The 26,322-nt window shown below is 41.4% G+C and overlaps 2 protein-coding genes across 2 annotated transcripts; one reads left to right on the plus strand and one right to left on the minus strand.

Annotated features, from left to right (window-relative positions):
* Positions 1 to 411: 411 nt before the first annotated feature.
* Positions 412 to 2,851, minus strand: LOC311142288 (uncharacterized protein). The gene is made up of 3 exons (XM_084177909.1): positions 1,660 to 2,851; positions 1,109 to 1,528; positions 412 to 676 (listed from the first exon to the last, which is right to left on the minus strand). The coding sequence occupies exons 1-3, from the start codon at positions 1,756 to 1,758 to the stop codon at positions 647 to 649; spliced, it is 549 nt and encodes a 182-aa protein (XP_084034035.1). The 5' UTR covers positions 1,759 to 2,851; the 3' UTR covers positions 412 to 646.
* A 19,948-nt stretch (positions 2,852 to 22,799) lies between these two features.
* LOC311142662 (rhomboid domain-containing protein 2-like) lies at positions 22,800 to 25,791 on the plus strand. The gene is made up of 4 exons (XM_084178319.1): positions 22,800 to 23,306; positions 23,872 to 24,276; positions 24,493 to 24,640; positions 24,888 to 25,791. Exons 1-4 carry the CDS (start codon positions 23,120 to 23,122, stop codon positions 25,375 to 25,377), a joined length of 1,230 nt encoding a protein of 409 aa, XP_084034445.1. The 5' UTR covers positions 22,800 to 23,119; the 3' UTR covers positions 25,378 to 25,791.
* The last annotated feature ends 531 nt before the right edge of the window (positions 25,792 to 26,322 follow it).

Genomic DNA, 26,322 nt, shown 5'->3' on the forward strand with positions numbered 1-26,322 from the left:
AACACGGCCCTCCCCCTTCCTACTGCTCATTCAGTAACAACCTGCCTGCTCACTGCCTGGTAGTCAGCAGCAGGTCACAGTGAAAAATATGTTTTGTTTGAAGAAATGCCATGTTTACCCCCCGCGACATCGTTTTCAAAGTAGCCCAAATGTTAGCAAAACTGCGGACATGGCAACCCTGCACTGAAGCATCTGCTCGTTGCATGGTAACAATAGTCTCTCTGCCTGGTTGGGTTTCTGGTGAGCAAACCAACTATTTTGTGCACTACTGCCACCTACAGTGGGATCCAGTGCAGGACAGCAGAATATAAAACACCCACTGGTACATAACATGTCATGTAATGTCACTACAATAATTGTTCCCTTGCTGTAATTAATGAAGAACAAAAAAACAGTCTGACACAAATAATTGCAATTTCAAAAGCTTTATTGAAAATGCATATTTCAAACATTTTTTGTAGTTTTTTTATTTTAAAGAATAGTGCATGTCTCAAAATATTAGAACGAGACCAATATGTGTATTTTTCTAAACATAGTTCCTGTGTCTGAAATTAAGTTTCTGTGTGTATTGGAGGAGTAAGCAATACTCAAAATATCTGTGTGTGTGTGTGTTGTAGTAGTAGATGGCCATTATTTATTCAAACATCTAAGTTTGGGCAGCAGCCACTGGAGAAACCTGTCAATCAAACAGGACAATAAATAGTAGTTTTCACTTACACATCAGATAGCTGCTCTTTCTCTGCTACCTCATTCTATTTCTATAATTCTCTACCTCATTCTATTTCTATAAATCTCAAAAATGCCCTTGTTATGTTCTACTTCTCCTTCTTCTATTTCCTCACCTCTTCCTCAGACTCTTATTTTCCTCTTTCTTGTCCTCCTTACTTTCTCCAACATTTTCCACCTGCTTCATGTTACTAGCCTGCTCTTGCTTCACTCGCTTTTTTGCCTTGCCCTTTTTCCTTTTGACCTTCCCTTCCTGAATATTTTGGACAAGGAGATAAAGTAATATAAGCTTATGGCTATTTTCTACTCTTGAGCTACGATATCTAGAGTTATGATATACTGTAGGACATATGGCCAATATCCCCTTCCTGTTTCCTCTCACCTGTGGGTACACTCCTGTCATTTTCTGCGCCATTTCCTGGAGCAGCTTCCTGCTGTTCTCACTCAGGTTGGTGATGGGGGCCAGGCGAGGGCTTCCTGTATTGGTGATGGGGGCCAGGCAAGGGCTTTCTGTATTTCCTCTCACCTGTGGGGCCACTCCTGACATTTTCTGGAGCAGCTTCCTACCGTTCTCGCTCAGGTTGGTGATTGGGGCCAGGCGAGGGCTGTGGTGGTATGGTAAGTACTCCACAGCAGGCGGAGCAACAATGACAGGGACAGGGCTGGGAGGAGTCAGAGGCTTTGGGACATCCTCTGGAGAGGGCAGGGCCCGTAGGGCTTCAGCCAGGGTCCAGGGTGCTGAGGTCACAAGAGGAGAAAGGCAAGTCTGGCCAGGCACAGGACCAGAGACTTTCCCTGGGCTCTGTAATACCAGAAACAACAAACAAACTGTCAGGACAGTGCTATGTTATACACAATCTCTAGATATACTGTATAACTAATCTATAAATACATTAGATACATGACTACACTCAATAAGTAAGAGTAACTTACAAAGCGCTGGACTTCATACTTCTTTTTTTCAAGCTTGAGGAGCCTGTTCTTGGCTATGCTGGTCTTCATTTCTGCCATGCTCTCTACCATTTCGGCCATCTCTCCAGTGCATTTCTTGAAAGCCACTTTCAACCTTTCCAAGTCATTCAGCCAACTGTCCAGGTCTACTGCCTCAAGATCTCATTTTGCTGCAGTTTCTCTTCATCACTTGGATCAGTGCCCTCAACTCCTCGCCCCTCCTCCCATTGTCTTCCCTATTCACATCTTCATCCCTCAGTCTTTCATCCTTCCTCCTCCCCATCCACTTCTCAATCCAGGCTCTGAAGCATCCCTCATTCTTCTTCTGCCTCTCTTGGTTGATGTCCAGACCGTCATTGACCGTCTTCAGGCCTTCCTCCAGGTCAAGCTCTATGGAGGCCAGGTTTTCTTTAATTCTCCTCAGGCTCTCCTCATTGGTGTTGGTCCACTGTGTCTTCTTGTCCAGCTGCTGCCTGCAGGGCCGGACAGAAGGGACCACCTCCATCTGGCGTGACACCTTCTTCAGGGCACTCACAGAGGCAGGGAGAGGGATGTTGGGTTTGGCCACAATAATATGTACAGACATCGGGTCAAACAATTGAGATGTGACACACACTAGTGATGCGCGGGTTGACTCATAACCAGAAGTCCTGCGGTTATATCCACAGGGCGGGGGATTTAGGGTCATGAAATATTGTTGAATAAACAGAAAACAATACATTAAAAAATCCATAAATGTATAATTATTGTGCAAGTTATATCTATAGGCTATTTGGCATTAGTGTGTAAGCCTAAACTTTAGGGCATAACTTGACGCGCGCCAGATAGACTACACACCAATCACCAAACGCTTTAATTCAATAAGAGAAAAGCTACGAAATGGAAAGTTGAAAATAAAGAAGGGACGGCCAGAAAAGTAATGTTTGGAAAATATTTGGTGAAGTGTTAAAAGAGGATGATGGCAGTGCCTATGTTATGTTTGATGATTGTGAGGCACTATAGAAATTCGACAGTCACAAGAGGGGGATTCAAATAGGCCTATGGCACGTCAAGGGAACAAACAGCCTACTGTTCAGATGGGTTAGATGGAAACTGAAATCTGGACACTGACTGTAGATCTTTAACCTCTCACAGTCTTAATATTAACTCCTGCAGAATTAAGCATTTCTTGCAGTAAAATGATAGGCTACACCAAATGTAGGCTTTATTTTGACTCGGGAACAGCAGTGGAGAAATATGATTTCTTTCAGCATCTTGAGGGAATGCAAATGCGCAGCTAGGGACTGCTTTATCAGCATCATAAAAGCTGATAATATTTCAACCACATAAAATGTGCATCCAAGCCAAACTGAAATCTTATCAGAAACATGTCTGGTCGTTTTCAACCCGTCAAACTGATGTCATTTGGAAATTTTGCACAGAAAATGTTTCCCTTTTGATCTTAAGTTATTGCATTTTCTTCTTGATCCCTAAAAGTTTTTGGTTTATTTAGTCTTCTATCTAATTATAGACAAGTTGACTAACAAATAGCCTACCAAAATGTTGGAAATTATAAGCAGAAACATATCCAAACTAGGCACAAAAAAATCCTGCACCCCCTGCTAAGAAATCGTTCTGACGGTGTTCTATATTTGCGGGTTAGGGTCAGGTGCGGGCCTCAGATTTTCACTTTATCACATATAGTCGGGCGGTTGCGGATGGGTTATTAGCAATTGCGGGTGGGTTCGGTTGAACAAACAGCTGACCCGCGCACCACTAACACACACACACACACACACACACACACACGTAAGAGCCTACCAGTCGAGGGTCCTTCAGTGAAGCCCCTTTTCTCAGTGGTTCCTTTGAAGGCCCTGGACTGTCCTCAGCAGAGGCATCATTGCCATTATCACACTGTGTGTCAGAGAGCTAGTTGGTCATAGTCCATTCTCCACATTCAGTCAAAGAGTTACTCAAATACATGCTGCAGAACATACCAGAAAGTCTGACTCATCGAAGGAGTGGAGAGAAAGATCGTCGTCCTCTACTATATCCCTCACTTTAAGCCTTGTCACCTTTCCATCCTCCTCATCCTTCACTTTCAGCAGTGGTGTCCTCCTTTCATGATCCTCATCATCAGACTGGGTATCAGAGTCAACTAGTCAGAGACTATTCTCCTTACAGTGATGTCACTCAACAAAGACATGGTGTACAACTGTCTTACCTCAGATTCACAGTCAGTGAAGGAGTAGATAGAGATGTCATCAGAGTTGGAGAATGAGATCACCCCATCATCATTTCTATCCATCAGCCGAGTCACCCTTCCAGACTGAGGAGACAGACAAAGGCATGTACTTAGGGCAGCCATAGAATACACTGGCATTGACTGTCAAGAAAATGTTGAATATTTAGGCAATCCAACATAGTTGTACAAGTAGTGAGTAATTTATGGGTAATTGAAAATGCAAGTGTATTGAAATGCAATAAATGCAACTCCCATAACATTAGGGATGGGGCTAAAGACTTTCCATACTGTAGGATTCTTTAGCATTTCTCTGTTCAAATATTTTTTTATTGAACACACACAAGAATGGTGTATAGGTATGAAAGACATGTGTACAGTTCTTATCTAAACATAAGAGAACAGACATGAACAACAAGACCCAGAGTTCTGGACACAAAACAAATATTACAAAACACGACATACAGAACAGGGACAGGTAGAAAGAAAAAGGGTATATGTAACCCCCCCCCTATTCCACCCTATTCCCCTCCCGACTGCTCGAGTGTCAGGGCCAGCACACGCTGCCCAAAGGTAGATTACAATATGACAATTGAGAGTGCGTTAAAAAGTACAAATTCACAGCACCGACTGGTCCAGGTAAGAGAGGAAAGGCTGCCAGATTTGATCAAATGTTGATAATTTATTGTTCAGAATATATCTAATTCTTTCTAAGTGTACAGTTTTTGCCACTTCGCTGAGCCATAATTTGGTAGAGGGCGCTTCCCTCCTTTTCCAAAACAACAAGATTAATTTTTTTGCCGAAATGAGACTGTAAGAGATGAGTTGTTTTTGGGAGTTGGTTAATCCGTTTAGGGAATCGGACACTCCCAGGATTATCAGAAGCGGGTCTGGGTCTATTGAAGTCTCCAGAACTTCAGAGAGGACCCCAAATATTCCACACCAATAACCATACAGACTAGAGCATAGGGCAAAGCAGTGGAGTAGTGTACCCTGCTCAGCCTGACATTTATCACACATAGGGGATGTATCAGGAAATATCCTATGCAGTTTAGTTTTGGAGTAGTGTAATCTGTGTAATACCTTAAATTGTATGAGACGATGTCTGGAGTTAATGGAGCAGGTGTGGATATACTCCAAGCTATCCTCCCAGTCTGCCACCGAAATATCAGTCCCTAGTTCTTCCTCCCATTTTGCCTTAATGGCATCTGTAGAGGGTGCGCTAACAGATTGAAAAGCGTCATATAGACGAGATATCAGTTTGTCTGAGGTGGGGCATATTTTTATGCATCCGTCAAACATGGAAGGTTTAGCATTCTCAAATGTTGGGAGGTGTTTTCTAACATAGTCTCTAATTTGTAGGTATCTGAAAAAGTTACTTCTGGGAAGGTTATAAGTTTCCCTCAGCGCTTCAAAGGAAGCAAAGGTCCCTCCTATATATAAATCCCCTATGGTACTTATCCCCAACTCTCCCCATCGCTCAAAGGTGTTATCAAGGTTAGAGGGGGCAAAGGAGGGATTCCTGGCAACAGGGAGCATGAATGATATTGGTCTAAGCTCAAAGTGGACTTTAATTTGCTTCCAGATTCGGACTGTGCTATGTATAATAGGATTGTTATGGTAAAGTGACATCTCCAGATTAACAGGTGACAAAATCACGGCACCAATAGAGAAGGGATGACACTCCTCCCGCTCCATGTTAAGCCAGCTGGATGGCGGGGTTGCGTCATCCAGCAAAAACGTAACAGCGCGGAGGTTAGCGGCCCAATAGTAAAATATAAAATTTGGGAGAGACAATCCTCCTTCCATCTTGGATTTACATAGGTGTTTTATACCTATCCTGTGTGTTTTATAATCCCAGATGAAAGGATTGATAATAGAGTCCAGTTGTTTATGAAATGATTTAGGTATGAATACTGGGATGTTCTGGTATAGGTAGAGCAGTTGTGGGAGGAAGACCATTTTAATGGCATTAATTCTACCGAGCAGAGAAATTGGGAGAGTTCTCCAAAACTGTTTGTTTGCCTTGAGATTTTGCATCAGAGAAGGGAAATTCTCTTTAAATAGTAAGGAGTATTGTTTGGTAACTACAATTCCAAGGTAGATACATTTTTCTGAAGATAACTTAACTGGAAGATGTTCTAGCCAGGAGGTGTTTTGCAACCGTATGGGCATTAATTCCCTCTTGTTCCAATTTATTCTATATCCCGAGAAGGTACCAAACAAATTAATCACCTCAAGAATAGCTGGAATACTAGCGTGGGGTTCTGTTACATAGAGGAGAATATCATCTGCGTATAGGGAAATCTTATTTAGAGTATCTTTAGTATTATAGCCGTGTATTGCTGAATGAGATCTGATCGCTTGAGCGAGAGGTTCAATAATTAGGGCGAAGAGCATAGGCGACAGCGCACAACCCTACCTTGTCCCTCTGTGGAGGTTAAATCGGGGCGACATTGATTGGTTAGTGAGTATTCTCGCACAGGGGTTCCTATATAAAAGCTGGATCCAATTTATGAACCCATCTCCAATATTAAATGTCTGTAGGACCTTGAATAGATAGGGCCACTCAACTTGGTCAAAGGCCTTTTCGGCGTCAAGAGATATAACGGCAAGGTCCACGTTAGGTAACCTCTGAGAATACATAATGTGAAGAGGCGCCTGAGATTGAAGAATGAGTTTCTATTAGGGATAAAGCCGGTCTGGTCCGAATGGACCAATTTGCCAATTAAAGTGCTAAGCCTGTTAGCCAGAGTTTTTGCTAAAATCTTTTGGTCTGTATTAAGGAGGGATATTGGTCTGTATGACCCTACCTCTTCCGGATCTTTACCCTTCTTATGTATAACTGTAATAAACGCCTCATCCAAAGTAGATGGGAGAGCTCCATCCTCATTGGCCCGAACCAACATTTTGTGCAGGTAGGGAGATAGCATGTTGCTGAATGTTTTATAGAATTCACCAGGGTATCCATCTGGGCCCGGGGTCTTGCCACTCTTTAGAGATTTAATTGTTTCTCTAATTTCTTCAAGAGATATTTCCTTATTCAGGAAGTTAGAGTCTTCCTGGTTCAGGGCAGGAAGATTACAGTCCTCCAAAAAGTTATGCATAATTAAGGGATTAGGATCCGCTTTAGATGTATATAGAGTCTCATAAAACTGACGGAATCTGTCATTGATGTCTTTGGGGGAGGAGAGTAATTCCCCAGATGCAGATTTAACTTTGTGAATCATTCGGTCACTCACGTTTTTTCGAAGTTGTCTGGCGAGTAATTTGTGTGGTTTGTCACCAAACTCAAAATATTTTTGCTTGGCATAGAGAAAAGATTTAGCAATTTTAGCCGAGAGGATCTGATTGTATTAAAATTTTAAAGACATAATTTGTTTATGTTTCTCCATAGATGGATGTCTAGCATTCTCCCTATCCAGTAAGTGAATTTGTCCCTCCAGTTCTACCAATTTTTTTCTGTTTTGCCTACTGGCAGTCTGAAAGGAGATGATACAGCCTCTCAAATAAGCCTTCAGCGTTTCCCACAATAATGCTGGGGAAGTCTCTGTGTTGTCGTTGGTATCAAAGAAAAATGTAATTTGGTCTTTAAGATGTTCACAGAATGTTGGTTCTGTGAGGAGCTGAGGATTCAACCTCCAGACCCTCTCGTTTGGTACGATGTCACCCAATCTCAGGGAGAAGATGAGTGGACTGTGGTCAGAGATTATAATATCATGATATCTCACATTACAGGTATAGGGGAGTAGTTTAGCATCAACCAAAAAGTAGTCAATTCGAGTATATACATTGTGAACATGAGAGTAAAAGGAGTATTCCCTACCCGTAGGATTAGAGATCCTCCATATATCAAATAAGTTAGAATTTTTTATGTAGGTATTCAAGAATTCGCTTGAATAGGAGGTAGGGGTTCGCCGGGTAGAGGATCTATCCAAATATTGGTCTAGTACACAGTTAAGGTCCCCTCCAATGACCAGATTAGTATGGGAGATATCTGGAATCAGGGCAAGGACTCTTTTGAAAAAAGAGGGGTTATCAATGTTTGGCCCATAGATATTTAGTAGAGTTACAGAAGTAGAATGGATCTCTCCTATTACGATCACATAACGACCCTCTTTATCCACAATAGTGGTTTTATGTAGAAAGGGAATTCCTTTCCGTACCAGAATCGCTGTGCCTCTCGTTTTGGCAGAGAAGTTAGAGTGATACACTTGTCCCACCCACTTACATTTAAGTCTGTTATGAGATTTGTTTTTCAGATGGGTTTCTTGCAAAAATATAATATCAGACGAAAGTGCTTTCAAGTGGGCTAGGACCCTGCCTCTCTTAATTGGTTCGTTTAAACCCTTGACATTCCAGGAAGTGAATGTAAGTCCCGCCCTCCTCTCATTTGTAGTTCCTATGGTGGCCTGCATAACATGTAACTCACTAAAAAGGTAAGAAAGCGCACCAAACCATCACGATCAGCATATGTAGCACCTACACCCGAGCAGTATCCAACCCACCCCTCCCCCCCCGCAAGCACCTTTACTCTCCACCCTGTTCCCCTACTTTCCCCAACCTTTACCCCCCCCCCATCAACCCACATTTAACAGGCATACACACATAGGACAGAAATAAATATGAAAATAAAAATAACAAACACATTGTCTGGCCGATGCCAAAAAAGCACGGCGCGCCCTCGAACAAGAGGTAAAACACAAATAAAATCCCAACTATGCGCTCACCTCTCGCTATCCTAGAACTTCTACTAACATATGAACTGAGGAGGCTCCCGCACTTAAAGTGTTCAATTAGCATCTAATAAACCTAAACAGAATAAGTTGCAACTTAAACATATTGCGCACTTAAGGTTAATCTTGGGTCAATCCCTGAGATAAGCAAGATGTATCATCACAAGATTCTATTGCTAAGCAATACCGGTCTAAACATAAACCATCAGTAACCGACATAGACAGCAGGACAGTTACATATTGTGGGTTAGGAGAAGGGAACAAGGATTTTGATAAATTGAACGTACCCCCCAATCAAAAAAATAACAAAGTAAATAAAAATGTAAAAAAATTAAAAAATGTAAAAATAATAATAATAATAATAATACATTATTTTCAAATAATTTAAAAAAATAGTGATTTATATATACATATGTGCACACATACACATCCACACACACACATACATACATGTGCATACCTACATACATACACACACACACATACGTATATATATATATATACGCACACACACACACATATACACACGTATACACGCACACATACATACACACACCCCAAAAAATATATACATATAAAATAAATATTCTTAAATATATACAGATACATACACACGCATACACACATACATCCATACACACACATCTACATACACAAACATGCATACCCCAGAATAATAATCTATACAAATTTAAAATATACACATACATAATACTAAAATGCTAAGAGAAAATAATAATAAAGTACAAATAATTATTATTATATGTACGCACAGGAATAATGTAAGAATTGAAAAATAAATAACGAAACAAAACAAAAATGGGGGAATATAAGTATATCCATCCGAAAGTGTCAATGATCCGACCTGGAAGGCCTCCCAAACAGGCATCGCTCTAAACCCAGTCGGAATGAAAGTGAAATTAACGTTAAGTGAGAGCTCTGACCGCCCTCCATTGGTCAGCTCATCGTATTACATGTTCGGTAGCCCTTGCTGAGACCGTTTAATACGGTTTCACCCGTTATGGTATGGTATGGTATGGATTCGAGTCCGTGAGCAGACCTTAACACACAATGACAAGGCACTCTAACCTGTACGGGGGATTGGTGTATATTCCCGGACAAACTTCTCTGCGTCCAGAACCGAGGAGAGCCAGATCTTCTCCCCGGAAGGCGGGGTAATTCTTAGTCTTGCAGGGAAGAGCAAGGCTGGGTGAAGATGGAGTTTGTAGAGTTTGGTCATGACATCTCTGTAGCCAGCGCGGTGCTTTGCCACATCGGGCGCATAGTCCTCATAGACACGAAAGGGGTGCCCTTTATGTAACAGGTTACCCCTCATTCGAGCCTCGCGCAGGATAAGATCCTTGGTCTTGAAACTGTGACAACAGATGATTACTGGGCGAGGACGCTGGCCCGGTCCAGGCACTGGGACAAGGGCGCGATGTGCACGGTCCACTAGGGGATCCGACGCCAAAACATCCGGTCCCATTGCATCCTTCAGTAGCTTGGCGAAGAAGTCGGTGGGGCGAGAGCCCGCCTCCACCCCTTCTGCCAGACCCACAACGCAAAGGTTATGCCGCCTGGATCTGCCCTCCAGGTCGACCACTTTCACAGAAAGCCTCTGCACATTATCCTGCAATGACGTGCATAGCATCTCTAACTCGTCGATCCTACCAGCGTTGAATTCAGAAGCTTTCTCAAGGTCCACAATACTCTGGCCCTGCGAAGCGACCGTTCGAATGGTGCTCTCGATTTTAGTGTCCAGTTCAGCAATAGTAGCCTTAAGATCCTCCGCTATAGCAACACGTAGTTCTCCCAAAGCCCGGGTAAGTTCTGTAAGTGTCACGTTGTTACCTGTGCCTTCCGCCATGTTTGTCTCGTTGTTTGGTGGGGTGTAGACCTCTGATGTGGATTTATTGTCCTTTGGTCGCTTATTACTAGGCATTTTCACATAGAAAGTTACAATATTGTATTAGTAAGAAAAGTTTGTTGTAACAAGTGCAATAAAGTAAGTTAGGTTAGATTATTTCGCAAAAAAGTTGCGGGAGCCTCTCACACACAGCCGTTCACTCCAACATGCTAGCTCCGCCCCATTCTTTAGCATTTCTAATGAATGATTGTCAATTCAACCAAGCCAACCAAAATGGCCATATGAATCAACAGATTGATCTATCTGTTCTGTCTCTATGGGAACAGCAGAGATGTCTGACCTGGCTAAGAGGCTCTGGATTGATGTCCCATCCATCCCCAGATGTCTGTTCCTGCCCACAGCTCACAATGATTGGCTGTGAACAGTAAAGAAAAAATGTAACACTCTTTTGCTCATTTTGGCCTTGGAAATAACTTGGAAATAAATGATGTAGCTATCAATAAATAATTTAAGTAGCTACTGTTATGTGGTTGATTTGAATGTGACATACAGGCCTTTTGTGGATCTGAGGGGTCTGCACTGAAGTAGACTGTCAAGACAATATTCCATTTCAAATGTGGTTAGATAAGGAGGGATATCTGCACTTGCTTTTATTGTGATAACTGCAGTTTGTACATGCAGCATAACTAATGTTTATGTGTTATTGTTTTCAGGTCAGATTTGACTTACAGGCCTTGGCCTTCTGCGCACTTTGCCGGTTGGCCACATCACAGAATCAGGGGTGTTCACCCTCACTGGATTCAACTGTCAACACAACACTCCATTTAAAAGGTGATAACAAAAACAGAAGATTTTTTAAATATATATATATATATTTGATATTTAACACATAAGGGCGGCGCCTTAAAGCTCTTTTGATTCACTCATCATTACGATTCATCTTGCTTTCTGAGGGATACATTTCCATCAATTGATTGGCACAAAACATATCCTGGCACACACACGCATAAAGGGCATGTCCCAAATGGCACCCCAGTGCCCATATATTGCACTTATTTTGACCTGAGTCCAATGGGCACAGGTCAAAAGTAGTACACTACAGGGTGCCATTTGGGACCAAAGAATGTAAGAGCCTACCAGACGTTCTAAACTCCAAATCACCTTGTGCAGTGCGCACGGGTCTATCCAACCGTTTCCAATCGTAGTATTTATTCTCTGCACAGTGTCAGCTAGGGCAGACTATGCACCTGAAACAACCTGACTGAAGAAAGCGATTGTACTGATTGTATCAAAGCTGAACACAGTTTATGTAGTGAATTTATGCTTGGTTACGTCACAATAGGTCACAGTTTTATGGCCGCGCATAATACGTCACAGGAAAGGCTTGTATGGGACTGGACTGGTGGTATCTCCCCCTGGTCGTAATTCATAACTGTCAAATAAAATCTATCTAGCTATCTAACTCAAATGGCTGTTGAGGACTCTTTGATCATCACATTTGAGGCACATGTCAGCAGGTGGCAGTGTCTTCAAATGCAGCACTTGATGATCTGAGCAACAGTTGAGCAACTTTGTGGTTGTGACAAATCCAAATGCGGAAGTCCAGTACATTTGTTTTTGCTTAGCAAGCTTGCCCGCCTATTTCTACAATTCATCTTCTTAAACTCGGATTTTAAACTTAACCACACTGCTAACCTTATGCCCAACCTTAAATTAAGACCAAAAAGCCTATTTTTGTTTTCATTAATTTTTAAGATATAGCCTATTTGTAATTTGTGGCTTTGTTATCTAGTGGGAACCTCTAGCTAGCTAGCTAGCTACCTATAATCTGGCTAAAGTTTTACGCAATATTGGAGGAAAAGATTGATTATTGTACTTGATTATCCAAGTTTGACAAATATGCATTGGGCATCAAAATGATATCCGAATAGTTTTAAAACATATGGTTCAGAGGTTCAAGAGTTTTACTCCTGAGTTCAGGCTCACGAGTGGGATTGTTGCTGTCATTAGAGTATCATTTGTTTTGTTTACTGTCACTACATATTTCGGTTTATCAGAGGATGTCTTCAGTCTTGGAACGACAGTTTTTGGCAATGGGCATGGTAAGTTAGCTAGGAGGGTCTGAGTGAATCAACAGTCATATATGCTCAGTAGCTACTTTGAATGAGAGTGTTGTAACGTTAGCTAGCTTGCTAAAACGTATAGCTAATGTAACAGATGGTGCCAGTAGGCTACAGCAGCAGGCTACAGCACAACACACCAGTGCAGCTTATGTCTGTCAACCCTATCATTTATGTTTTAATCCTTTCCTTTTCCTTTGCAGTGCACAAGCTCATCACATACTCCTTCCACCACAAGACAGTGACCCAGCTACTCCTCAGTATTGGGGTTCTGGTGCCCCTCTGTGGAGGCATTGAGAAGAGTGTGGGGACTGTTCGGTTCCTCCTCATGTTTCTGCTGCTCTCTATCAGCACAGGGGTGTTGTACACCATACTGGGTCTGCTACTGTTTGGTGCATCTGCCCAGAAACAGGTGGAGGGGTTCATTCCAGTGTCCCTCTCCCTTATGGGTATGGCCACAGTGCACTCCCGTATGGTTAAGGGCTTTCTTTTCGGGGTCACTGTACCCATGTTAGCCCTGCCCTGGCTGTTTCTGTTCATCATAACACTTTTGGTCCCACACACTGTCTTCCTTTGCAATGCCATCGCCATCATCGCAGGGGGGATCTGTATCCTTACTCATTTACATTTACATTTTAGTCATTTAGCAGACGCTCTTATCCAGAGCGACTTACAGTTAGTGAGTTATTTTTTAATTTTTCATACTGGCCCCCCGTGGGAATCGAACCCACAACCCTGGCGTTGCAAACGCCATGCTCTACCAACTGAGCTACATCCCTGCCGGCCATTCCCTCCCCTACCCTGGACGACGCTGGGCCAATTGTGCGCCGCCCCATGGGTCTCCCGGTCGCGGCCGGCTATAACCTCATTGTGGTTCAAAATAACTGATACACTCCTCTGCAGTATGTCACAGCTTTATAAGTGTGCTTAGTAGTGTAGTTAAGTGGTAATAGGTTATAGGTGTTGTATATGAATCCTGCTGCTGAACATTATGGCATGTTTGTTTAGAAAAAATCTTGCATCACTGCGTCACACATTCTCCTTAACTTGCACTGGTGAAACAGACGGTAAGGGCTGGCTCTCACTTCTGGACATGTCCGATGCCAGGGCATCAGTGCTGGACAAGAAGATGCCTTTCAGGCTGCTGAGGAACATTGGTGTCCTGTATGTCCCTGCATCAACAGAGGAGAGAAGGAAGACGGTCCACCCACCGTAAGTACTGAGAAAGCACCAGACATATCATTTATCAGACAAGACAAGAGGTCATTAAATAACAATTGCTGTGTGCAAGCCAGAGCACATAATGTACTACAGTATAATGAGGTGCAGTTATAATTGATGATCCGCAGCTGTAATTGAATACTGTACAATAGGCACCTAGTGGTCCCCCATGATTAGATAGAGAATTACTGGTATAGATAGGCTCTCTGAAATCTGTCCACGTTCTCATTGATTGCAGAATCATTCCAACCCCAGGCTCCTACCCAGTCCAAGCCTACGCTCCAGTGTCCTTTACCTCCAACCTACAGGCTACCGAGACCACACCAAAGACATTTGAAGGCTGGGCCAACTCCTACTATACACAGGGGAGCCCTGTTCAGCTCTCAGGTTATAATGGACACAACCATGGATATGGCCTCAAGCATAGCTTTGGGCCAAGTCACGGACATAGTCACGAACATGGACACAGCTGCAGCCACAGCCAAGGTCATGGACATAGTCACGAACACAGCTTCGGCCATGGACTCAGTCATGGGCATGCATCTGCCTCTCAAACCAGCAGTCACTGGGCTCCAGTGGCTCAACATCCACATTCTCAACATTCCCACCTCAGTCCACTGTCTGTGTCTGTCAGTGCCCCCCAGAGTTTCACAGCAAAGATGCCGGAGTCACTGCCAGAATCTGTGATGGTTCACCCAGGAGCACCTGTGTCTTCACTGACAGATTGATGACTTCAATCCGTAACGGCAAAACTCGCTATAGCTCGATTGAAATTTAAAGGCAATGTTCGCGAAGACCGGAAATTACATTTACATTTCAAGCGTGCTATTTTCAGCAATCACAATCCTTGTAAAAACGTCAAATCTTGGTATAACTAATAACATAAAAAAAATAAAAAATGTCAGTGTGGTTATAAGCCGCTATAGCTCTGAACTACGGCAATACGGATTTAATCGAGCCCATAGTTGTCATTCAATGTGTTTTCTGTCTTATGTTATACATTGAGATGTAATATGCTTGGACAAGTGGTTTGAGGCAGTACTTGAAGGTCCACTTTTTCTTCACTGATGTTTTTGGTTTGAATATACAAGCAGGCTCTGAATGTTCAAGGTCAAATCAATGCAAGAAGGGTTTGATTGTCAGTTGATTGTAAGACCACTCCTTTTGGCTTGTGTGTTTTGTACTTTGTGTTTTTTTACACAGACGGTAGACAAATCTCTTGGTACTCTTGATTTATATAACCTAGATTAAAACAACGTTTTTCAAAACCCTTAGTAAACCAGAACAGTTTTTAGTTCAAACTAAACATTTTTATCACACTAATGTATTATCAGTTTTTCCCCCTTAACTACACTTAACAAAAATATAAATGCAACATGTAAAGTGTTGGTCCCATCACAATATATTTTACATTAGTTATCTTGTTGTTTTTAATCCCACCCTTCAGCTCCACTCAACCCCTCCCATCTATCTCTTAACACCATCCATTTTTTATTTACATTTGCCATATATTTTTCAACTGTGCTGTGATGTTTCACAAAAGTTCTGAACCTTTCTATTCTCATAGTTTCTACAGATTGTAAATTAAAGATAAACATTTTTGTTAAAAGTATTATTATATTATTGATCGATTGACTATGACTTTTCAAATCACCCAGTAGTGCTATCTGCAGAGTTAGCTCCAGGTAAATGTTGCACTTCTTCTTCCTGGACCTTTGACCAAAAACAAGCTACACATGGACAGTACCAAAACAAATGATCTAATGAATCGGTCTCTTCGCAGAAAAATCTGCAGAGCTGGGATGGTTGTATCCCCCATATATATAACATTCTATTGGTTGCAAGAATTTTGTATAATAATTTTAATTGAAAAATTTTAGGTTTTGAATCCGGCGTTGTTTTGCGTATCAGTTCATAAACCATGTGCCATGGTATCGGTACATCGAAAATCTCTTTCCAACTATTTTGCAATCTATATGGCACAGCTGTCAAATTTTTTGTCCTTAAATAAAACTGATATACTTTTTTATTTATCACAATTTTCATTAACCAATTTTGGTCTTTAATGAAGACAAGTTCCTTATTTTTTCCCCCTTCCACTTGCCTCTTCCATTTTTGCGTTAATGCTGCAATTAGTTGGTTGTAATTTTGGGTAGAGCAGACATTTCCATATATTTTTGTTAGCTGCATGTGTGACATAACTCCACTAGTCCTATTTATGATATCATTTACAAAGATTATACCTTTTTTAAACATTTTTTTGAAAAAATAATAATATAAAAATTATATTTGAGTTTAACCACATTATTTGTTGTATTATTTGTTCTGTCTTTTCTGGTGGATTAAACTGAAATCGCAACCAACTTTCTATGGCTTATTTTTAAAATAGTGATATTTTGGAGATGATTTCATTTTCAGTGAGAGGTTGTAATCTGAATAAAGGGGAAAAGGCCATTCTTGAACATGGGGTGAGATATTCTTATTAATCTGCTAGAAAACCAGTTTGGATTTAAGTATAACTTTTGCATGACTGAAGCCTTTAGTGAGAGGTCTAATGCTTTAATATTTAATAATTTCTGCCCTCTGAATTCATGTTCATTATATAAATAGGCCCGTTTAATTTTGTCTGGCTTGCCGTTCCAAATAAAATTGAATCTTTTTTTTGCTCATTTAATTTTTTAAAACAGGTCCCTAGATGTAGGCAAGACCATAAGCAAATAGGTAAACTGGGATATGACTAAAGAGTTAATCAGGGTGATTTTACCACAAATAGACAGGTATTTTCCTTTCCATGGTAGAACATTTTTATATATTTTTGCTAACTTTCTATTAAAATGTATTGTAGTGAGATAATTTCTTTATTTCGGGATATGTATACCGAGTATGTCCACATCACCGTCAGACCATTTTATTGGTAAACTACACGGTAATGTAAAAGGTTAGAAAAAGTACCTAGATCCTCTATGAGGCTGTGGAGGGATCCAAATTGTGGATTTAAAAGAAAGCATGAATCATCAGCGTACAATGACATCTTTGTTTTTAAGCCCTTGATTTCTAACCCCTTGATATTATTGTTGGATCTGATTTTAATAGCTAACATTTCGATGGCCATAATAAATAGATATGCAGATAGTGGACAACCTTGTTTTACTCCTCTTGACAGTTTAAAACTTTCTGAGAAGTAGTCATTATTTACTATTTTACACCTAGGGTTACTATACATACTGTAACTTTAACCCATTTTATAAGAGATTCTCCAAAATTGAAATTTATTCCAGGCATTTATATATAAATTCCAGTCGTACTTTATCAAAAGCCTTTTCAAAGTCAGCTATGAATACCAGGCCTGGTTTCCCAGATTTTTCATAGTGTTCTATTGTTTCCAATACTTGTCTTATATTATCTCCAATGTATCATCCATGTAAACAACCTGTCTGATTAGGATAAATAATACCTGACAATACCTTTTTAATTCTATACGCTATACATTTTGCTAGAACTTTTGCATCACAACACTGAAGTTTAAGGGGCCTCCAATTTTTTTAATGGACCGGATCTTTATATTTACCACTTGGATGCTGTTTCAGTAATAATGAAATCAGACCTTCTTGTTGAGTATCTGATAATCTACCATTTTTGTAGGTGTGGTTAAAACATGCTAATAAGGGTCCTCTGAGTATATCAAATGAGGTTTGGTATACCTCGACTGGTATGCCATCCAACCCTGGAGTTTTCCCAGACTTAAAGGCTTTAATTGCATCAAGAAGTTCCTCCTCTGTAATTTGGCCTTCAGAAGAGTCTTTCTGTACAACTGTTTATTTTACATCATTAATAGAAAAAAATATATACAATTATCTTCGGTTAGTGGAGATGGAGGAGACTGAAACGAAAACATATGCTTAAAGTTATAGGCTATTTATTAAATCCGTTTGCCAGCTCCAGGTAGGCTACACAAGTGGCACAAATTGACTTGCAATGACTCCAGTGATATCTTAATTTCAACATATTTATTGTATCAAATGGTAGGCTACAGTATCCTACATTGGCATACAAATTAATAGCATACTTGATGGCCGGTGACTCAGCTGCCTGCTGTGGCTCTAAAACACACACACAAAAACACGGCCCTCCCCCTTCCTACTGCTCATTCAGTAACAACCTGCCTGCTCACTGCCTGGTAGTCAGCAGCAGGTCACAGTGAAAAATATGTTTTGTTTGAAGAAATGCCATGTTTACCCCCCCGCGACATCGTTTTCAAAGTAGCCCAAATGTTAGCAAAACTGCGGACATGGCAACCCTGCACTGAAGCATCTGCTCGTTGCATGGTAACAATAGTCTCTCTGCCTGGTTGGGTTTCTGGTGAGCAAACCAACTATTTTGTGCACTACTGCCACCTACAGTGGGATCCAGTGCAGGACAGCAGAATATAAAACACCCACTGGTACATAACATGTCATGTAATGTCACTACAATAATTGTTCCCTTGCTGTAATTAATGAAGAACAAAAAAACAGTCTGACACAAATAATTGCAATTTCAAAAGCTTTATTGAAAATGCATATTTCAAACATTTTTTGTAGTTTTTTTATTTTAAAGAATAGTGCATGTCTCAAAATATTAGAACGAGACCAATATGTGTATTTTTCTAAACATAGTTCCTGTGTCTGAAATTAAGTTTCTGTGTGTATTGGAGGAGTAAGCAATACTCAAAATATCTGTGTGTGTGTGTGTTGTAGTAGTAGATGGCCATTATTTATTCAAACATCTAAGTTTGGGCAGCAGCCACTGGAGAAACCTGTCAATCAAACAGGACAATAAATAGTAGTTTTCACTTACACATCAGATAGCTGCTCTTTCTCTGCTACCTCATTCTATTTCTATAATTCTCTACCTCATTCTATTTCTATAAATCTCAAAAATGCCCTTGTTATGTTCTACTTCTCCTTCTTCTATTTCCTCACCTCTTCCTCAGACTCTTCTTTTCCTCTTTCTTGTCCTCCTTACTTTCTCCAACATTTTCCACCTGCTTCATGTTACTAGCCTGCTCTTGCTTCACTCTCTTTTTTGCCTTGCCCTTTTTCCTTTTGACCTTCCCTTCCTGAATAATGTGGACAAGGAGATAAAGTAATATAAGCTTATGGCTATTTTCTACTCTTGAGCTACAATATCTAGAGTTATGATATACTGTAGGACATATGGCCAATATCCCCTTCCTGTTTCCTCTCACCTGTGGGTACACTCCTGCCATTTTCTGCGCCGTTTCCTGGAGCAGCTTCCTGCTGTTCTCACTCAGGTTGGTGATGGGGGCCAGGCGAGGGCTTCCTTTATTGGTGATGGGGGCCAGGCAAGGGCTTTCTGTATTTCCTCTCACCTGTGGGTACACTCCTGCCATTTTCTGCGCCGTTTCCTGGAGCAGCTTCCTGCTGTTCTCACTCAGGTTGGTGATGGGGGCCAGGCGAGGGCTTCCTGTATTGGTGATGGGGGCCAGGCAAGGGCTTTCTGTATTTCCTCTCACCTGTGGGGCCACTCCTGACATTTTCTGGAGCAGCTTCCTACCGTTCTCGCTCAGGTTGGTGATTGGGGCCAGGCGAGGGCTGTGGTGGTATGGTAAGTACTCCACAGCATGCGGAGCAACAATGACAGGGATGTTGGGTTTCGCCACAATAATCTGTACAGACATAGGGTCAAACAATTGAGATGTGACACACACTAGTGATGCGCGGGTTGACTCATAACCAGAAGTCCCACGGTTATATCCACAGGGCGGCGGATTTAGGGTCATGAAATATTGTTGAATAAACAGAAAACAATACATTAAAAAATCCATAAATGTATAATTATTGTGCAAGTTATATCTATAGGCTATTTGGCATTAGTGCGTAAGCCTAAACTTTAGGGCATAACTTGACGCGCGCCAGATAGACTACACACCAATCACCAAACGCTTTAATTCAATAAGAGAAAAGCTACGAAATGGAAAGTTGAAAATAAAGAAGGGACGGCCAGAAAAGTAATGTTTGGAAAATATTTGGTGAAGTGTTAAAAGAGGATGATGGCAGTGCCTATGTTATGTGTGATGATTGTGAGGCACTATAGAAATTCGACAGTCACAAGAGGGGGATTCAAATAGGCCTATGGCACGTCAAGGGAACAAACAGCCTACTGTTCAGATGGATTAAATGGAAACTGAAATCTGGACACTGACTGTAGATCTTTAACCTCTCACAGTCTTAATATTAACTCCTGCAGAATTAAGCATTTCTTGCAGTAAAATGATAGGCTACACCAAATGTAGGCTTTATTTTGACTCGGGAACAGCAGTGGAGAAATATGATTTCTTTCAGCATCTTGAGGGAATGCGAATGCGCAGCTAGGGACTGCTTTATCAGCATCATAAAAGCTGATAATATTTCAACCACATAAAATGTGCATCCAAGCCAAACTGAAATCTTATCAGAAACATGTCTGGTCGTTTTCAACCCGTCAAACTGATGTCATTTGGAAATTTTGCACAGAAAATGTTTCCCTTTTTTTCTTGAGTTATTGCATTTTCTTCTTGATCCCTAAACGTTTTTGGTTTATTTAGTCTTCTCTCTAATTATAGACAAGTTGACTAACAAATAGCCTACCAAAATGTTGGAAATTATAAGCAGAAACATATCCAAATTAGGCACAAAAAAATCCTGCACCCCCTGCTAAGAAATCGTTCTGACGGTGTTCTATATTTGCGGGTTAGGGTCAGGTGCGGGCCTCAGATTTTCACTTTATCACATATAGTCGGGCGGTTGCGGCTGGGTTATTAGCAATTGCGGGTGGGTTCGGTTGAACAAACAGCTGACCCGCGCACCACTAACACACACACACACACACACGTAAGAGCCTACCAGTCGAGGGTCCTTCAGTGAAGCCCCTTTTCTCAGTGGTTCCTTTGAAGGCCCTGGACTGTCCTCAGCAGAGGCATCATTGCCATTATCACGCTGTGTGTCATAGAGCTAGTTGGTCATAGTCCATTCTTCACATTCAGTCAAAGAGTTACTCAAATACATGCTGCAGAACATACCAGAAAGTCTGACTCATCGAAGGATTGGAGAGAAAGATCGTCGTCCTCTACCATATCCCTCACTTTAAGCCTTGTCAGCTTTCCATCCTCCTCATCCTTCACTTTCAGCGGTGGTGTCCTCCTTTCATGATCCTCATCATCAGACTGTGTATCAGAGTAAACTAGTCAGAGACTAATCTCTTTACAGTGATGTCACTCAACAAAGACATGGTGTACAACTGTCTTACCTCAGATTCACAGTCAGTGAAGGAGTAGATAGAGATGTCAGAGTTGGAGGATGAGATCACCCCATCATAATTTCTATCCATCAGCCGAGTCACCCTTCCAGACTGAGGAGACAGACAAAGGCATGTACTTAGGGCAGCCATAGAATACACTGGCATTGACTGTCAAGAAAATGTTGAATATTTAGGCAATCCAACATAGTTGTACAAGTAGTGAGTAATTTATGGGTAATTGAAAATGCAAGTGTATTGAAATGCAATAAATGCAACTCCCATAACATTAGGGATAGGGCTAAAGACTTTCCATACTGTAGGATTCTTTAGCATTTCTAATGAATGATTGTCAATTCAACCAAGCCAACCAAAATGGCCATATGAATCAACAGATTGATCTATCTGTTCTGTCTCTATGGGAACAGCAGAGATGTCTGACCTGGCTAAGAGGCTCTGGATTGATGTCCCATCCATCCCCAGATGTCTGTTCCTGCCCACAGCTCACAATGATTGGCTGTGAACAGTAAAGAAAAAATGTAACACTCTTTTGCTCATTTTGGCCTTGGAAATAACTTGGAAATAAATGATGTAGCTATCAATAAATAATTTAAGTAGCTACTGTTATGTGGTTGATTTGAATGTGACATACAGGCCTTTTGTGGATCTGAGGGGTCTGCACTGATGTAGACTGTCAAGACAATATTCCATTTCAAATGTGGTTAGATAAGGAGGGATATCTGCACTTGCTTTTACTGTGATAACTGCAGTTTGTACATGCAGCATAACTAATGTTTATGTGTTATTGTTTTCAGGTCAGATTTGACTTACAGGCCTTGGCCTTCTGCGCACTTTGCCGGTTGGCCACATCACAGAATCAGGGGTGTTCACCCTCACTGGATTCAACTGTCAACACAACACTCCATTTAAAAGGTGATAACAAAAACAGAAGATTTTTTAAATATATATATATATTTGATATTTACCACATAAGGGCGGCGCCTTAAAGCTCTTTTGATTCTCTCATCATTATGATTCATCTTGCTTTCTGAGGGATACATTTCCATCAATTGATTGGCACAAAACATATCCTGGCACATACACGCATGAAGCATGTCCCAAATGGCACCCCAGTGCCCATATATTGCACTTATTTTGACCTGAGCCCAATGGGCACAGGTCAAAAGTAGTACACTACAGGGTGCCATTTGGGACCAAAGAATGTAAGAGCCTACCAGACGTTCTAAACTCCAAGGACGGGTCTATCCAACCGTTTCCAATCGTAGTATTTATTCTCTGCACAGTGTCAGCTAGGGCAGACTATGCACCTGAAACAACCTTACTGAAGAAAGCGATTGTACTGATGATATCAAAGCTGAACACAGTTTATGTAGTGAATTTATGCTTGGTTACGTCACAATAGGTCACAGTTTTATGGGCGCGCATAATACGTCACAGGAAAGGCTTGTATGGGACTGGACTGGTGGTATCTCCCCCTGGTCGTAATTTATAACTGTCAAATAAAATCTATCTAGCTATCTAACTGAAATGGCTGTAGAGGACTCTTTGATCATCACATTTGAGGCACATGTCAGCAGGTGGCAGTGTCTTCAAATGCAGCACTTGATGATCTGAGCAACAGTTGAGCAACTTTGTGGTTGTGACGAATCCAAATGCGGAAGTCCAGTACATTTGTTTTTGCTTAGCAAGCTTGCCCGCCTATTTCTACAATTCATCTTCTTAAACTCTGATTTTAAACTTAACCACACTGCTAACCTTATGCCCAACCTTAAATTAAGACCAAAAAGCCTATTTTTGTTTTCATTAATTTTTACGATATAGCCTATTTGTACTTTGTGGCTGTGTTATCTAGCGGGAACCTCTAGCTAGCTAGCTACCTACAATCTGGCTAAAGTGTTGCGCAATATTGGAGGAAAAGTTGATTGATTATTGTGCTTGATTATCCAAGTACTAGTTTGACAAATATGCATTGGTCATCAAAATGATATCCCGAATAATTTTAAAACATATGGTTCAGAGGTTCAAGAGTTTTACTCCTGAGTTCAGGCTCACGAGTGGTATTGTTGCTGTCATTATAGTATCATTTGTTTTGTTTACTGTCACTACATATTTCGGTTTATCAGAGGATGTCTTCAGTCTTGGAACGACAGTTTTTGGCAATGGGCATGGTAAGTTAGCTAGGAGGGTCTGAGTGAATCAACAGTTATATATGCTCAGTAGCTACTTTGTATGAGAGTGTTGTAACGTTAGCTAGCTTGCTAGAATGGTGGTCCTCTGTAGCTCAGCTGGTAGAGCACGGCTCTTGTAACGCCAAGATAGTGGGTTCGATCCCCGGGACCACCCATACACAAAAATGTATGCACGCATGACTGTAAGTCGCTTTGGATAAAAGCGTCTGCTAAATGGCATATTATTATAATAATAATAATAATAATAATAATAATATGCCATTTAGCAGACGCTTTTATCCAAAGCGACTTACAGTCATGCGTGCATACATTTTTTTGTGTATGGGTGGTCCCGGGGATCGAACCAACTACCTTGGCGTTTCAAGCGCCGTGCTCTACCAGCTGAGCTACAGAGGACCACATTATTATTATTATTAAAACTTATAGCTAATGTAACAGATGGTGCCAGTAGGCTACAGCAGTAGGCTACAGCACAACACACCAGTGTAGCTTATGTCTGTCAACCCTATAATTTATGTTTTAATCCTTTCCTCTTCCTTTGCAGTGCACAAGCTCATCACATACTCCTTCCACCACAAGACAGTGACCCAGCTACTCCTCAGTATTGGGGTTCTGGTGCCCCTCTGTGGAGGCATTGAGAAGAGTGTGGGCACTGTTCGGTTCCTCCTCATGTTTCTGCTGCTCTCTATCAGCACAGGGGTGTTGTACACCATACTGGGTCTGCTACTGTTTGGTGCATCTGCCCAGAACCAGGTGGAGGGGTTCATTCCAGTGTCCCTCTCCCTTATGGGTATGGCCACAGTGCACTCCCGTATGGTTAAGGGCTTTCTTTTCGGGGTCACTGTACCCATGTTAGCCCTGCCCTGGCTGTTTCTGTTCATCATAACACTTTTGGTCCCACACACTGTCTTCCTTTGCAATGCCATCGCCATCATCGCAGGGGGGATCTGTATCCTTACTCCAACCTCATTGTGGTTCAAAATAACTGATACACTCCTCTGCAGTATGTCACAGCTTTATAAGTGTGCTTAGTAGTGTAGTTAAGTGGTAATAGGTTATAGGTGTTGTATATGAATCCTGCTGCTGAACATTATGGCATGTTTGTTTAGAAAAAATATTGCATCACTGCGTCACACATTCTCCTTAACTTGCACTGGTGAAACAGACGGAAAGGGCTGGCTCTCACTTCTGGACATGTCCGATGCCAGGGCATCAGTGCTGGACAAGAAGATGCCTTTCAGGCTGCTGAGGAACATTGGTGTCCTGTATGTCCCTGCATCAACAGAGGAGAGAAGGAAGACGGTCCACCCACCGTGAGTACTAAGAAAGCACCAGACATATCATTTATCAGACAAGACAAGAGGTCATTAAATAACAATTGCTGTGTGCAAGCCAGAGCACATAATGTACTACAGTATAATGAGGTGCAGTTATAATTGATGATCCTCAGCTGTAATTGAATACTGTACAATAGGCACCTAGTGGTCCCCCATGATTAGATAGAGAATTACTGGTATAGATAGGCTCTCTGAATTCTGTCCACGTTCTCATTGATTGCAGAATCATTCCAACCCCAGGCTCCTACCCAGTCCAAGCCTACGCTCCAGTGTCCTTTACCTCCAACCTACAGGCTACCGAGACCACACCAAAGACATTTGAAGGCTGGGCCCACTCCTACTATACACAGGGGAGCCCTGTTCAGCTCTCAGGTTATTACGGACACAACCATGGATATGGCCTCAAGCATAGCTTTGGGCCAAGTCACGGACATAGTCACGAACATGGACACAGCTGCAGCCACAGCCAAGGTTATGGACATAGTCACGAACACAGCTTCGGCCATGGACTCAGTCATGGGCATGCATCTGCCTCTCAAACCAGCAGTCACTGGGCTCCAGTGGCTCAACATCCACATTCTCAACATTCCCACCTCAGTCCACTGTCTGTGTCTGTCAGTGCCCCCCAGAGTTTCACAGCAAAGATGCCGGAGTCACTGCCAGAATCTGTGATGGTTCACCCAGGAGCACCTGTGTCTTCACTGACAGATTGATGACTTCAATCCGTAACGGCAAAACTCGCTATAGCTCGATTGAAATGTAAAGGCAATGTTCGCGAAGACCGGAAATTACATTTACATTTCAAGCGTGCTATTTTCAGCAATCACAATCCTTGTAAAAACGTCAACTCTTGGTATAACTAATAACATTAAAAAAATACAAATGTCAGTGTGGTTATAAGCCGCTATAGCTCTGAACTACGGCGATACGGATTTAATCGAGCCCATAGTTGTCATTCAATGTGTTTTCTGTCTCATGTTATACATTGAGATGTAATATGCTTGGACAAGTGTTTTGAGGCAGTACTTGAAGGTCCACTTTTTCTTCACTGATGTTTTTGGTTTTAATATACAAGCAGGCTCTGAATGTTCAAGGTCAAATCAATGCAATAAAGGGTTTGCTTGTCAGTTGATTGTAAGACCACTCCTTTTGGCTTGTGTGTTTTGTACTTTGTGTTTTTTTACACATACGGTAGACAAATCTCTTGGTACTCTTGATTTATACAACCTAGATTAAAACAACGTTTTTCAAAACCCTTAGTAAACCAGAACAGTTTTTAGTTCAAACTAAACATTTTTATCACACTAATGTATTATCAGTTTTTCCCCCTTAACTACACTTAACAAAATATAAATGCAACATGTAAAGTGTTGGTCCCATGTTTCATGAGCTGAAATAAAAGATCCCAGAAATTTTCCAAACGTACAAAAAGCTTCTTTCTCTAATTTTGTATACAAATTTGTTTAAATCTCTGTTAGTGAGCATTTGTCCTTTGCCAAGATAATCCATCCACCTGACAGGTGTAGCATATCAAGAAGCTGATTAAACAGCTTGATCATTACACAGGTGCTTCTTGTGCTGGGGACAATAAAAGAGCCACTCTAAAATGTGCAGTTTTGTCACACAACACAATGCTACATATGTCTCAAGTTTTGAGG

Source organism: Coregonus lavaretus (genome assembly GCF_964263955.1).
Source record: "Coregonus lavaretus genome assembly, chromosome: 15".
In the NCBI taxonomy this organism is placed as follows: Eukaryota; Metazoa; Chordata; class Actinopteri; order Salmoniformes; family Salmonidae; genus Coregonus; species Coregonus lavaretus.